Here is a 12190-nt window from a genome sequence, read left to right as displayed (position 1 = left end):
CGATCAACCTTACCATCCGGACCAACCTTGTCTGCATACACCCAACGACAACAACAACAACAACACATACCCAGTAAAATCCCACCAGACCCAGTAAAATCCCACCAGTGGGGTCTGGGGAAAGTAGAGTGTACGCAGATCTTACCCCTACCCCGAAAAGGGTAGAAAGGCTGTTTCGAGGAGACTTTCGGCTAAACAAGAGAGACAATAATATCAGAAAAGAAACAAAAGAAAAGGCATGTAACAATAAAAGATGCCAGAAAGAAAATAACAACGACGAATAAGGGAAAAGACAATAACACAAAACTATGCAACCAACCATGTGAACACAGCATAGACCGCTAACAAACCTAAACAAAACTCTTTCTGTCTACCCGGTACGAAGAGAGAAGAACTCTCGACTACCCCCTAGCCCACCACCCTAATGCTCGACCTCCACATGTTCCTATCAAGAGCCATGTCCTCGGAAATCTGAAGCCGCGCCATGTCTTGCCTGATCACCTCACCCCAATATTTTTTTGGCCGCCCTCTGCCTCTTCTCATACCCGCCAAAGTCAACCGCTCACACTTCCTAACCGGTGCATCTAGGCTTCTCCTCCGAACGTGTCCGAACCATCTAAGCCGCGCTTACCGCATCTTGTCGTCCACGGGAGCCACGCCCACCCTCTCCCGAATATCTTCATTCCTAATCTTATCCAGCCTAGTGTGTCCACACATCCATCTCAACATCCTCATTTCTGCTGCTTTCATCTTCTGGATATGTGAATTCTTGACTGACCAACACTCAGCTCCATACAACATGCCTGGTCTAACCATCACTCTATAGAATTTACCTTTGAGTTTCGGTGGCACATTCTTGTCACATAAGACTTCATACACTAGCCTCCATTTCATCCACCCCACCCCAATACGGTGCGTAACATCCCCGTTGATCTCCCCATCTCCCTGGATAATTGACCCTAAGTTCTTAAAACTCTCTCTCTTGAGAATGACCTGTGAGTCAAGCCTGACTTCCACATCCGCTTTCCCCGTCACGTCGCTGAACTTACATTCCACATATTCCGTCTTAGTCCTGCTTAACTTGAAACCTTTAGACTCCAAGGCTTGCCTCCATACCTCCAGTCTCCCATTAACGCTGTCTCGCGTCTCATCAACCAGAACTATATCATCAGCGAACAACATATACCATGGCACCTCTCCTTGGATATGGTGTGTCAATGCGTCCATCGCTAGAGCAAATAAGAATGGGCTGAGCGTCGATCCTTGGTGTAACCCCATAACAACCGGGAAAGGCTCTGAGTCACCTCCTACAGTCCTAACCCGAGTCATAACTCCATCATACATATCCTTTATCATCCTAATGTAAGCCACATGCACACCTTTCACCTCCAGGCACCTCCAAAGGACGTCTCTAGGGACCTTGTCATACGCCTTCTCCAGGTCAATAAACACCATATGCAAATCCCTCTTCCTATCCCTGTATAGTTCCACCAACCACTTGATAAGGTGGATAGCTTCCGTGGTAGAACGACCCGGCATGAACCCGAACTAGTTTTCCGATATAGACACTGCCCTTCTTATCCTCCCTTCCACCGGCCTCTCCCAAACTTTCATGGTATGACTTAGTAACTTAATACCCCTATTGTTGTTACAATTTTGGATATCCCCTTTGTTCTTGTACACCGGAACCATTGTACTCCACCGCCACTCATCAGGCATCCATTTTGTCCTGAAGATAACATTAAACAACCCAGTCAGCCACTCCAAGCCTGCTCTACCTGCATATCTCCAAAACTCTACTGGAATCTCATCTGGTCCGGTCGCTTTGCCCCGACTCGTATGTAAAGCAGACATCTTATCAATCATAGCCTGTCGCCATCCTGGATGAGACAATGCTTCACCTGTAGACTTAGGGATGGAAACAGAGGACAAAGAAGATAGAAAAGCATAACAGGGTGATGACAAACGATGATAACTTAAACCGACATAATGGGGATTAGGATTAAGGGTGGTCTGTATACCTTTCCGAAGTGCAATCGGTGTACTAGGAAGAGACAAGTCCGCAGTAGGAGCAGGGTCAGGTGCAGGACGTGAATCAGCTGGGCCTGATGCTGGGTGCGGACGACGATGATATGTCAAGAGTGGTGTTCCTGTGGCAGGGAGTGTAGGAGGAGCCACACTAGACTCCCCAACTCTTGGAATGGGTAAGACTTTTGTGGCAGAAGGTGAAGGAGGAGCTATAATAGACTCCTTAAAGGTCGGTATAAGTAAGACCTCAGATATATCAAGGTGGTCAAAATGGTCAGAAGAGGCAAAGAAAGGTTTAGACTCAAAAAATCTGATGTTGGAGGACATAAAGTACCTACGAAGATCAGGTGAGTAACAACAATATCCCTTCTGAACACGAGAATAACCAAGGAAGACACACTTGAGAGCACGGGGAGCTAACTTATCTTTCCCAAGGGCTAAGTTATGAACGAAACAAGTGCTCCCAAAAACACGAGGGGGAACAGAGTATAAGGGTGACTGGGGAAACAATACTGCATACGGAATCTAATTCTGGATGGGAGATGAAGGCATCCGATTAACTAAATAACAAGCTGTGAGAACTGCATCGCCCCAAAAACGCAACGGAACATGAGATTCAATGAGAAGTGTGCGAGCAGTCTAAATGATGTGCCTATTCTCTCTCTGCAACCCCATTTTGCTGAGGGGTATAAGGACAAGAGGTCTGATGAATAATTCCTTAAGAAGTCATAAACTGCTGAAATTGAGAGGATAAATATTCTAAAGCATTATCACTACGAAAAGTGCGAATGGAAACACCAAATTGATTTTTAATTTCAGCACAAAAATTCTGGAATATAGAAAACAACTCAGAACGATCTTTCATTAAGAAAATCCAAGTACATCTTGAATGATCATCAATGAAACTAACAAAATAACGAAATCCCAAGGTTGAATTGACTCTACTAGGACCCCATATATCAGAATGAACTAAAGAAAAAATAGACTCTGCATGACTCTCAATACTACGAGGAAAGGAGGCTCGGGTATGTTTTCCGAGCTGACATGACTCACATTCTAATGTAGATAAACTAGACAAACTAGGCACCATCTTCTGAAGCTTGGATAAACTTGGATGTCCTAAACGTTTGTGAATTAGGTTCGGAGGATCTGTAACTAGACATGCCTTGGAGGAATTGAGTGAGTTAAGGTAGTAAAGGCCTTTTGATTCAAGTTGTCACGCCCCGAACCTGGGCCTGGACGTAACACGACACTCGGTGCCTGACTACATGTGACCGAGCGAACCAACTGGCTGGCTGAATCAACATGTGGTATCATAACATACTGAATGCGGAAGATAAACTAACACATGCTGATATACTGCAAGTCTGGATGATATAAATCAAAGTGCGGAAATACTAATACAATTCTGAAACATATTTGTAGCCAACATATTTAATATGAAAAGTGTGAGACTCTGTCTAACTGTTACTCTAGTCTATGATGCCACTAATAAAGTACTGTAAACACTGACTGTCTGAAAATACTGAAGGCTATAGTAATGATAATGCCCCGAAAGAACTAGGGATCACCAAATAGCTGGTACGAGAATCCTAGCGCTCGGAATCATCAACCTGTAAATCATTACCTATATTGTGAGATGCAGGCCCCAGGCAAAAGGGGCGTCGGTATATTTGAATTGTACTGGTATGTAAAGCAACTGAAAGAAAGAATTATAAATGCTGAAACTGAAACTAAGCTCATAACTGAGAATTTATAATTGATAGCTGAAATGATAACTATTCAAACTGAAACTGAAATGATAACTGATAACTGAGTTGATAACTTGTAATTGAACTGATAACTGGTAACTGATATGATAGCTGATAACTGAACGATAACTAATAATTGAACTGAAAGGAAGTAAGGATATGAATACTGCATCTTCTGAATGATGAACAACCTGTTTATCTGAATATTAAACTGCGGCCTTAGGCCCAATATATATATATGTGCACAAGCTGCGGCCTCGGCCCAAGTATACGTATACATAACTGCGACCTCAGGTCCAAAATGCATGAAGCATAAACTGCGGCCTCAGGCCCAAATACAAGTGTTCAACATTCAGGGATTTAAAATCAGGAACTGAGAATCATACTGCAATATATGATAGTGAAATACTGAATCACATTGAGTTACATAATACTGGAATACTAGATCACACTGAGTTACAGAATACTGGAATACTGAATAGGACTAGACTGAGACATGTATTCTTGAACTGATTATGAACACTGAAACTTCAACTATTTATGGCATACTGAGTAATCTATACTAAGACTCGGGGATATTAAACCCAAGTCTATATTGAATACGCACTGAGCTCACAACGTTCAGAATGAAAGTCATGAACGAGTTATGAAGCTAGAGAATAGAAGTTCTACAACTATTCAAGGAACTAGGCTTAACTATATTTCTGAGGCAATTGATACGTCGTAAAAGAAACGTAGTGTAGGGAGAATTATTAATATTCCCAAGCGTAGAGAGTTAGCCTCACATACCTTAACTTCCTGCTCTTGAGCGTAATACAACATTCGCCAACTCTTTCAACTTTAATCTATATCAATACAAGTCAAAAGGGATTCCATATTAGCAATAATTCTCATGTTTTGGTTACTTAGGCATTTTCTCAAACACTTGGTGAGAATAAAGCTTCATAGCCCTTATTAATGGTGTCTCTATACCCAATAACCCCTTCTCTTGCTTCTAGATAAATTCTAAAGTCTCAAATGGTTATAATCAACATCATTCTTTATCACCCATAACATAATCAACACCCATAACCAATAATAACCAATCAACAACCCAAACCTATCACCGTTCATGCTTTTCTATCAAACCCATCAACTCATATCTCATGAACTAGAGTCTATAATCATTAATTCAATGATAGAATCAATTAGAGGGTGAAGATATTACCTTTTTGACGTTCAATCTCCTTGAATTCGAGTTCTAGGGTTTCTTCTCTCAACAATGATGTCCCAATCGAATATCTAATGATATGGAGGGTTTACCCATGTTAATAAGATGTTAGGGAATTGAAATAAAGATAGAATCACCATTAGAACTTACCTTGGGTGGTGGAGGGACCTTTAAGGAGTTAGGTTTTTGAGAGTTTTCCTTTCTAGGGCAAGTTTTTATGTTTTGGGGCTGTAGGGGACGAAATAAGGCTAAAACAATGACCTCCCAAGTTGTCCACCGCGTCCCGGTTGGCGTGACCGCGGTCCCAACCGCGGTAAATCGCTGAGACACTGCCTCGCCACCGCGGCCGCGGTGAAAAGCGGCAGGACCGCGGTGGTTGCACACCTCTCTGTAAAACGGGCATAACTTTTTGCACAGAGCTCCGTTTGGGCTCCACAATATATCGTTGGAAAGCTATTTCAAAGGCCTACAACTTTCATGCTTTGAGTTTTCCCAAATTCCTTACACGTATTCACTAAAACCTGCTGGAATACGAACCTTCTGCAAACTTAGTCGATTTTGTCAAATCTTATGCACCTCACTTTCCATCTTGATTTTGAAATAACTATTTTCACCCATAATCATCCCGATGGGACTTCACATGATCAAAATATATCCTTACTACTCCTTTAACTCATTCATACCTAAGCCGAATTTTTTTCGGGGTGTTACACAAGTCATGTTCCAATCGTTAGTCCCGTGCTGCGGTCCTGCATAATAAAAGAATCATCAATAAAATATATACCACAATGGAGGGCACGAGTCAAATGACTAACAGATGCAAGATTAAAAGGACAGCCAGGGACATATAGAACGGAATCTAGAGTGACAGAGGGTAGGGAATTTGCTTGTCCAACACCTTTTGCTTTAGTTTGAGACCCATTGGATAAAGTAACAGTGGGAAGAGATTGTGAATACGCAATATTTGACAAAAGTGATTTATTACCAGAGATATGATCAAAAGCGGCTGAGTCCACAAGTCATTGTCCAAAAGTACTAGACTGGGAAACACAAGCAAAAGAATTACCAGCAACAGAAGTATCAGTCTGAGCAACAGAGGCTACTTGTGGAGATGTTTTCTTACTTGCTTGATATTGAAGGAACTCATTATACTCCCCTTCAGATAAAGAAAATCTCTGGTTACATGTAGTCTCGGTCTGAGCAACATAAGCATTTTTGGGTGGGCGACCATGTAAAGAATAGTACACGTCACGAGTGTGTCCAAGTTTATGACAATAAGAGCACTTGGGTCTAGATCTTCCAAAACGACCTCCTCCTCGTCTATTCTCCATAGTTTGAGATGCCCGATTGTCCACTGGCTGGGATACGAGGACAGATGAGTCAAGTGTCTGTGATGAGCTCACTGGGTGACTTGGTGCTGCAGCAAGGTGAAGTAATCGAGAGAATAATTCATCAACTGTGGGGACAGTCGGACTAGCCAAATCTGGTCACGTACTGAATCAAGGTCATTAGGGAGTCCAGCGAGTGTAAGAACTAGAAACATCTTCTGTCATTGCTCTTGTTGCTTTTCAATACTAGCAGAAACTGACATTAACGTCTTAAATTCTTCCATGACTGCCTGTACTTGTCCCAAGTTAGTAGACATATCCAATTCCTGTTTCTTTAAGCTTGTCATTCGCGATATTACATCATAGAAACGAGATATGTCATTAGTGTATAAATTACGAGCCTTTTCCCAAACTAAATAACATGTCTGGAATGGACGGAACAAGGGCATCAACTTGGAATCAATAGATCGCCACAGGATACTACATAACTGAGCATCGACCTTCTCCCAAAGTGTTTTGGCCTTTTCATCACCTTCGCTAGCCTTTTTTGTTAAATGATCTTGAACTCCTTAACCTTTACACCACAACTCGACAGACGAAGCCCAAGCTAAGTAGTTTGAACCTCCCATTAAGGGTTCTGAGGTAATCATAACACCGGAACTGCCAGAACCCGGGTTTTTAGACCCGAAAGCATCGACTCCCAAAGACATCGTTGGATTATCACCAAATAACTGAAAGAATCAACTGACAACGCGCTGAAACAGATAAAGGCAACACTGTTTTTGCCGGAAAATTACTGTAGCTACCGGAAAAAGTCAGTGTAGTCGCCGGAAAAACACAAAGTGGTCGGAATCAAATGAAAAAGGTATGGACAAACTCGGAATTACTAGACGATCCGACTGTCCAACTAGAAGTTTTTCAAAAAATGGCCGGAACAGTGCTCACGCGCCGACACGTGGGTCAGATCTCGCCCCAAAGTTTCTTCCTTTTCCGGCACGTGTACGTGAGTTTTCCGGTGGGGTTTACTGGGGCTTGGTCGCCGGAGCCTGAGGAGTCTTGTGGTGGTGTTGGTTTTTTGCACACACCAATAAAAATTGATGCGATTACAGGCAGCCTTCTAAGTCGCCGGAAAATTGCACGGCGACGAGGTCTTTCTTCCCGGAAGTCGCTGGAATGATGCACAACGATAGGTTTCTCACTAAAGCTCTGATACCATGTGAGAATGCACGGGAGAAAGTATGATTGATATTATTCTCATATGTTAAACATGATACAATGAGCCCTATATATATACATAACATGTCCTACTCCTAATACATATGGGATTAGGGTTACACAACTATTCTAACAAATGCAATTATGTTTAATTCAGGGATTATGCCATATCAGTGAGCTGAGTGCAAATTGGCTAGCCAAGGCTGAAGATGTAAGCTCACAAGTCACTTATATGTTATTGCATTTAACAATTCGAATGGTCATGACAAAAATAGTTTATCCTTTTTCCTAATTACAGGCTTTCAAAGTAGGAGACCACCTGGATGTCAAGCTCATTGAGGTTGAGCTCTCTTTCCTTTACATCTAGAACACTGCTAATTATGGTTTTCCTTTGACAACTGTCTATGTGATGCTGCTTTTTGGTCACTTTTGCTTTGCACTAACTAATGCGTCTCATACCTGTCTTGGGTGGAGAATGATTTTTGATGTGGATTCTTAAAATCATATGTAATCTTGCAAAGCAAGTGTTATCTTAATATCTTTACTGTACCTTATATTTGGTAATACAGCACTGTTTCAGCATTGAGATACCTGGCAAGGTATATATATTCCCGCCGTTTCAGCTTATGTGACACATTTTCCTTATTAATCTGTTCCAAAAAGAATGACATTTCTATATTTGGAAACAATTTAACTTTAAACTTTACATTTTACCCTTAACAAGAAGCTTTATAGCCACACAAAAGTTATGGAATGTCTAAGACCACAAGTTTCAAATGGCTTATAGCCACACAAATATTATGGCATGTTTAAGACCACAGACTTCAAAAGTCTTCATATTTTGTTACTCCATGCCGAGTCAAATATTAATTTTAACCTCTTCAGTTGTAAAACTTTGGATTTAGAAGGCTTCGATGGTTTCTTCACTGCTTCTTTCTTCAACTATTTTATTTAAGCCCAGTCCTTTTCCATCTTTCAGTTGGTAGCCCCTGCAATGGAGATTTGAATTGTCCGTTTACGATAGGTTAAATTAAACATCTAGGAGTCATGCTCAAACTTATTCTCATATGGTTGCACTGTGCTCATAAGAATGTAGTGTTACAAATCGTTTATGGTCTTTGAAGAATGTTGTGTCATACTTATGAGTGTTGATTAACATAGCAAACTTGAGGGCCACAGAAATGCTCAGGTGTCTTCGAAGACTGTTAAGTTTTCCATTATTATGTAATGGTATCAAATCTTTAAGAATGACATTTGTTGTTTCCTTGGCTTCCTTCACATAAATCTAAGGTTTTGAGTCATTTGGCAATTCAAGATACAAAATAAATTTGATGGCTTGCTCTTCCAACTTCTTGCTTAAATATACCTGATGCAAGACATCTTGTCCTCATATGTTACGTGACTTGCTTCACGATTTTCCAAATGTATCTTTCTACCCCATAGGGTTTCAGAGATGTCCTCATTTAATACTTATATTTTTTTTCCTGGCAATTGGTTGCCTAGAAATTGATGAAGTTTTCTCTTCGCCCTGCCTACAGTTCTCATTTAAATTGTAGACCTTTAGAATCGGGAAAGCTCAAGGAGATGAAATCCTTTTGTTTTCTCATCTCCTGTGCTCACAAGCTTCACCATATTTTCTTTCTCCTTGATTGAGAAGGACAAGATCCCATCTGAATCTATGTATACATTCTGGCACCTGCTAAAGCTTTGATATAAAAACCTTTTTATAGATGCGGATGTCTGAGCTAATTTTTTTTTAACTGGTGCATTATGTCTTGAAATTGTAGTGCAACTTTTCTCATTTTCTTACATTTTCCCTTGGAGAAAGCGAGATCTATGGATTCTTCTTCCAGAGTCAAGGCTAATTCATTGAGTTATTTTGGATACTGATATACTCCTGCATTGACTGAATTATCTATTGTTTACCAAGTTTTGGTACTTCGCATAAGGAAAGGTAAGCTTCTGTGCAAGGATGTTAGCAAAAGCATAGGTATCTAGTTTGGTAGACCATAAGAATGGAAACTTTGGGTGGTTGTCTGCTCCCCATATTCTGTAGGACCTAGTGGCTTGTCCCCCATTCTCTCCTCTCTCTCTCTCTCTTGGGGGGGGGGGGGGGGTCTACTGCATTGTGATTCTCAGCTTTGCTCAATACTTACTAGCTCCAGTGTCATTTGTCATTTCTGTTATAGTATTCAGAAGAGTACATGTCCTTGCATTATGATTATTAATCCACACAGATGGATATGGAACTTGTTTCTTATGGACCCTATGACTACGATCTGCTGGGGTGTTGGTCGGTTACTAACTCTGAGACTGACAGTTCCCTAAATAAGTTCAATCAAATGTTATGGCTTCTTATGTTGCAAAGTCATGCTTTTATTTTCTTGCAGATAGTGATGAAAATTTAAACTGTTGTGAAGTCTGAATTTTTCGAATTAGTTGTTTAGCCTGTTAACTTGATATTAATGGATTTAATCTGTTAAAGGTGCAAGCAGTCTCAGTAGTTTCAGGTTTTATGTGTTTTTCATAGATGTTTCTAAATGCTCGTCAGAAAAAGATAAATTGAAAGTGTCGGGGGAGGAGAATTTGTATCTCTTCCTCTGATCCTGGCTTTAGGTTTGTATTCTCCCAAGTTATGATTGAGTTTTAGAAATTTGAATTTGGCCTGCTAAACGATCTCTCTTCTGGTTGAAGTTGTGGTTTTACTAAATCAGCCAGCCTTAATATTCAAATTACTTTGTTGCGAGGTTGTTTCTTGCTAGTATGTCTTTCCAGAATGCAAGTAAGAGCACATGTATTTAGCATCTTTTAGCGAGTGCCTATGAAACCTTTAACAATTGATTACTTATAATAAAAAATGGAAATCAGAAGCAGTTGACACTTTGAGATCTTGTCTCATTACAGATCAATGACAAGGGGCAACTTCGTTTGAGCCGGCGTGCATTACTCCCTGATCCCGAGCCAGAGAAGCAAAGTGCAAAGCCACGCAGTGCTAGCCTTTCAAATGACAATGTAGTTTCACCAAAAACTTTAGATAAGGGTAAACCTAAGAAAGCTTTGACTGTATCAAATGATGGTTCAGCATCAAGAAGTGCGGAATCTCTCAAGGACAAAACATTTCCTATGAAGTTATCAAGTCCAGGGAAAGAAGCAGCCAAGAGATTAGTAAGTCCAGAAAAGGATGGACCAGACAAGCCCCAAACGAAGAAAAGTGACGGCAACATCTCCAGCAAAAGTGGAAATGCAGTAGTCAATGGAGAGGCAAAAGTTGTATAATAAACCTATACGATGGGAGTGTGATTCAGAACCATTTTTAAAAATGTTGCAGGTGTCTGCTGTCCTCTGAGATGGAAATAAAAGGTGCCTGTATTCTTCATGATCAATGTCCTTTCATTTGCTAATCCCTAGAAATATGAATTATTCTTTTTTGTCCATTTGAATGTAAATAAGCTAAGTATACCTGTTTAGATCTAAGCTATAAACGTTATATCGTTTCAAGTATATCAGTTGCATAAAGGGTAGCACTTGCTGGATGCTGTCAGGTTAGACTAGTATAGTAAATAGAAATTTAAACTCTCTTTGGTGATTTTGGCCTTTCATAAGTTGTCTTCATGCTGTGAAGGACCTGATATGGATATTGTTTTCATGCCTGGATCTCTTTCCATACATTTAGCCATTGTAAGAAAGCATGGCATCGTTGGTACTAGCTTTGCTTATGTGACATCTTTTTATGTGCAGAGAATAGGGACTTCAGAAGAGTTGAGTGATTGGTTTGGCTGAAGTTCAAACATAGTTCTTTTTGCTCCGTGAAACTGAGAGGGGTTATGATTCAAGCTTTGGCGTGAGATTTAGCAGGTTTTGTTCTGACGGGTTTAACAGTGGAAGAAAATCTAAATGGAGTAATTTTCTTGGCATGCATCCCGTGATCGAGATACATGGTTCTGAGGGATCAATACGATCAGTCTCTATACATCAATGAAGTTTTTTTTCTTTTTTCTTCTCTGCTGTAACTGCTATGTATGATTGAAGTTAGGAACTGCAAGCTGCCAGAGCGCCAGCAAATTAAACTTGAAGCCAAGTACTAAGATTTAGGTGCCATTGTCCTGGAAATCTTCGGTTTCTACCAGAAATTCCAGGTTCACAGCCGTAGTATTGGATGTAATACCTTGAAGCTACCAACAGATGGTCGATGCTACTAAAGTCCACTTCATTTGATATACATAAATATATACATATATGTATGTTGGGCAGTGTTCTTTATGCTTGTACAAATATCAGATATGATAATTACAGGAATACCGACTTGTGCGGGACCTACAGAGACTGCCTATTAGTGTGCTAATGTCTCTCTGCTCCCAGATATCTTTATCTTCCTCTGCGTATAGCAAATTTCCAAAGTCGGTACGTCTAGTTTTTTGTGTCAAAATGTTGCAGACCTCATTTCACATCGGAAACCAAAAAAGGAAAAACAACACGAAATTAAGCTAAGAGAAACCTACGCTATTCTAGTGATTAGGCTAACTGATTCATTGATAATCTGAAAATGGTGAAAAAGATACATTTATACCCTAGCTAGCTGATGACTTACGCAGGAATTATTGGATTTATAATTCTCCCAACAGAATCTGACAAGCTTTGATTGCAAGATTAGTAGAATT

At 40.4% G+C, this 12190-nt stretch overlaps 1 protein-coding gene across 2 annotated transcripts in view; it reads left to right on the top strand.

Annotated features, from left to right (window-relative positions):
* Positions 1–11849, top strand: part of LOC107808053 (putative polyribonucleotide nucleotidyltransferase 1, chloroplastic) — a 56831-nt gene extending 44982 nt beyond the window's left edge. The window contains exons 22-25 of one of the 2 annotated variants that reach the window (XM_075243906.1): positions 7690–7743; positions 7831–7872; positions 10437–10892; positions 11271–11849. In XM_075243906.1, the coding sequence (XP_075100007.1) occupies positions 7690–7743; positions 7831–7872; positions 10437–10808 (468 nt within the window). In that variant the 3' untranslated portion in view covers positions 10809–10892; positions 11271–11849. The remainder of the gene's footprint in view (positions 1–7689; positions 7744–7830; positions 7873–10436; positions 10893–11270) is intronic. The other variant, XM_075243907.1, reaches the window with a different exon arrangement.
* Positions 11850–12190: the final 341 nt, after the last annotated feature.

Source organism: Nicotiana tabacum, chromosome 22 (genome assembly GCF_000715075.1).
Source record: "Nicotiana tabacum cultivar K326 chromosome 22, ASM71507v2, whole genome shotgun sequence".
NCBI classification, from domain to species: domain Eukaryota; kingdom Viridiplantae; phylum Streptophyta; class Magnoliopsida; order Solanales; family Solanaceae; genus Nicotiana; species Nicotiana tabacum.
This window is presented reverse-complemented; position numbering and strand designations above follow the sequence as displayed.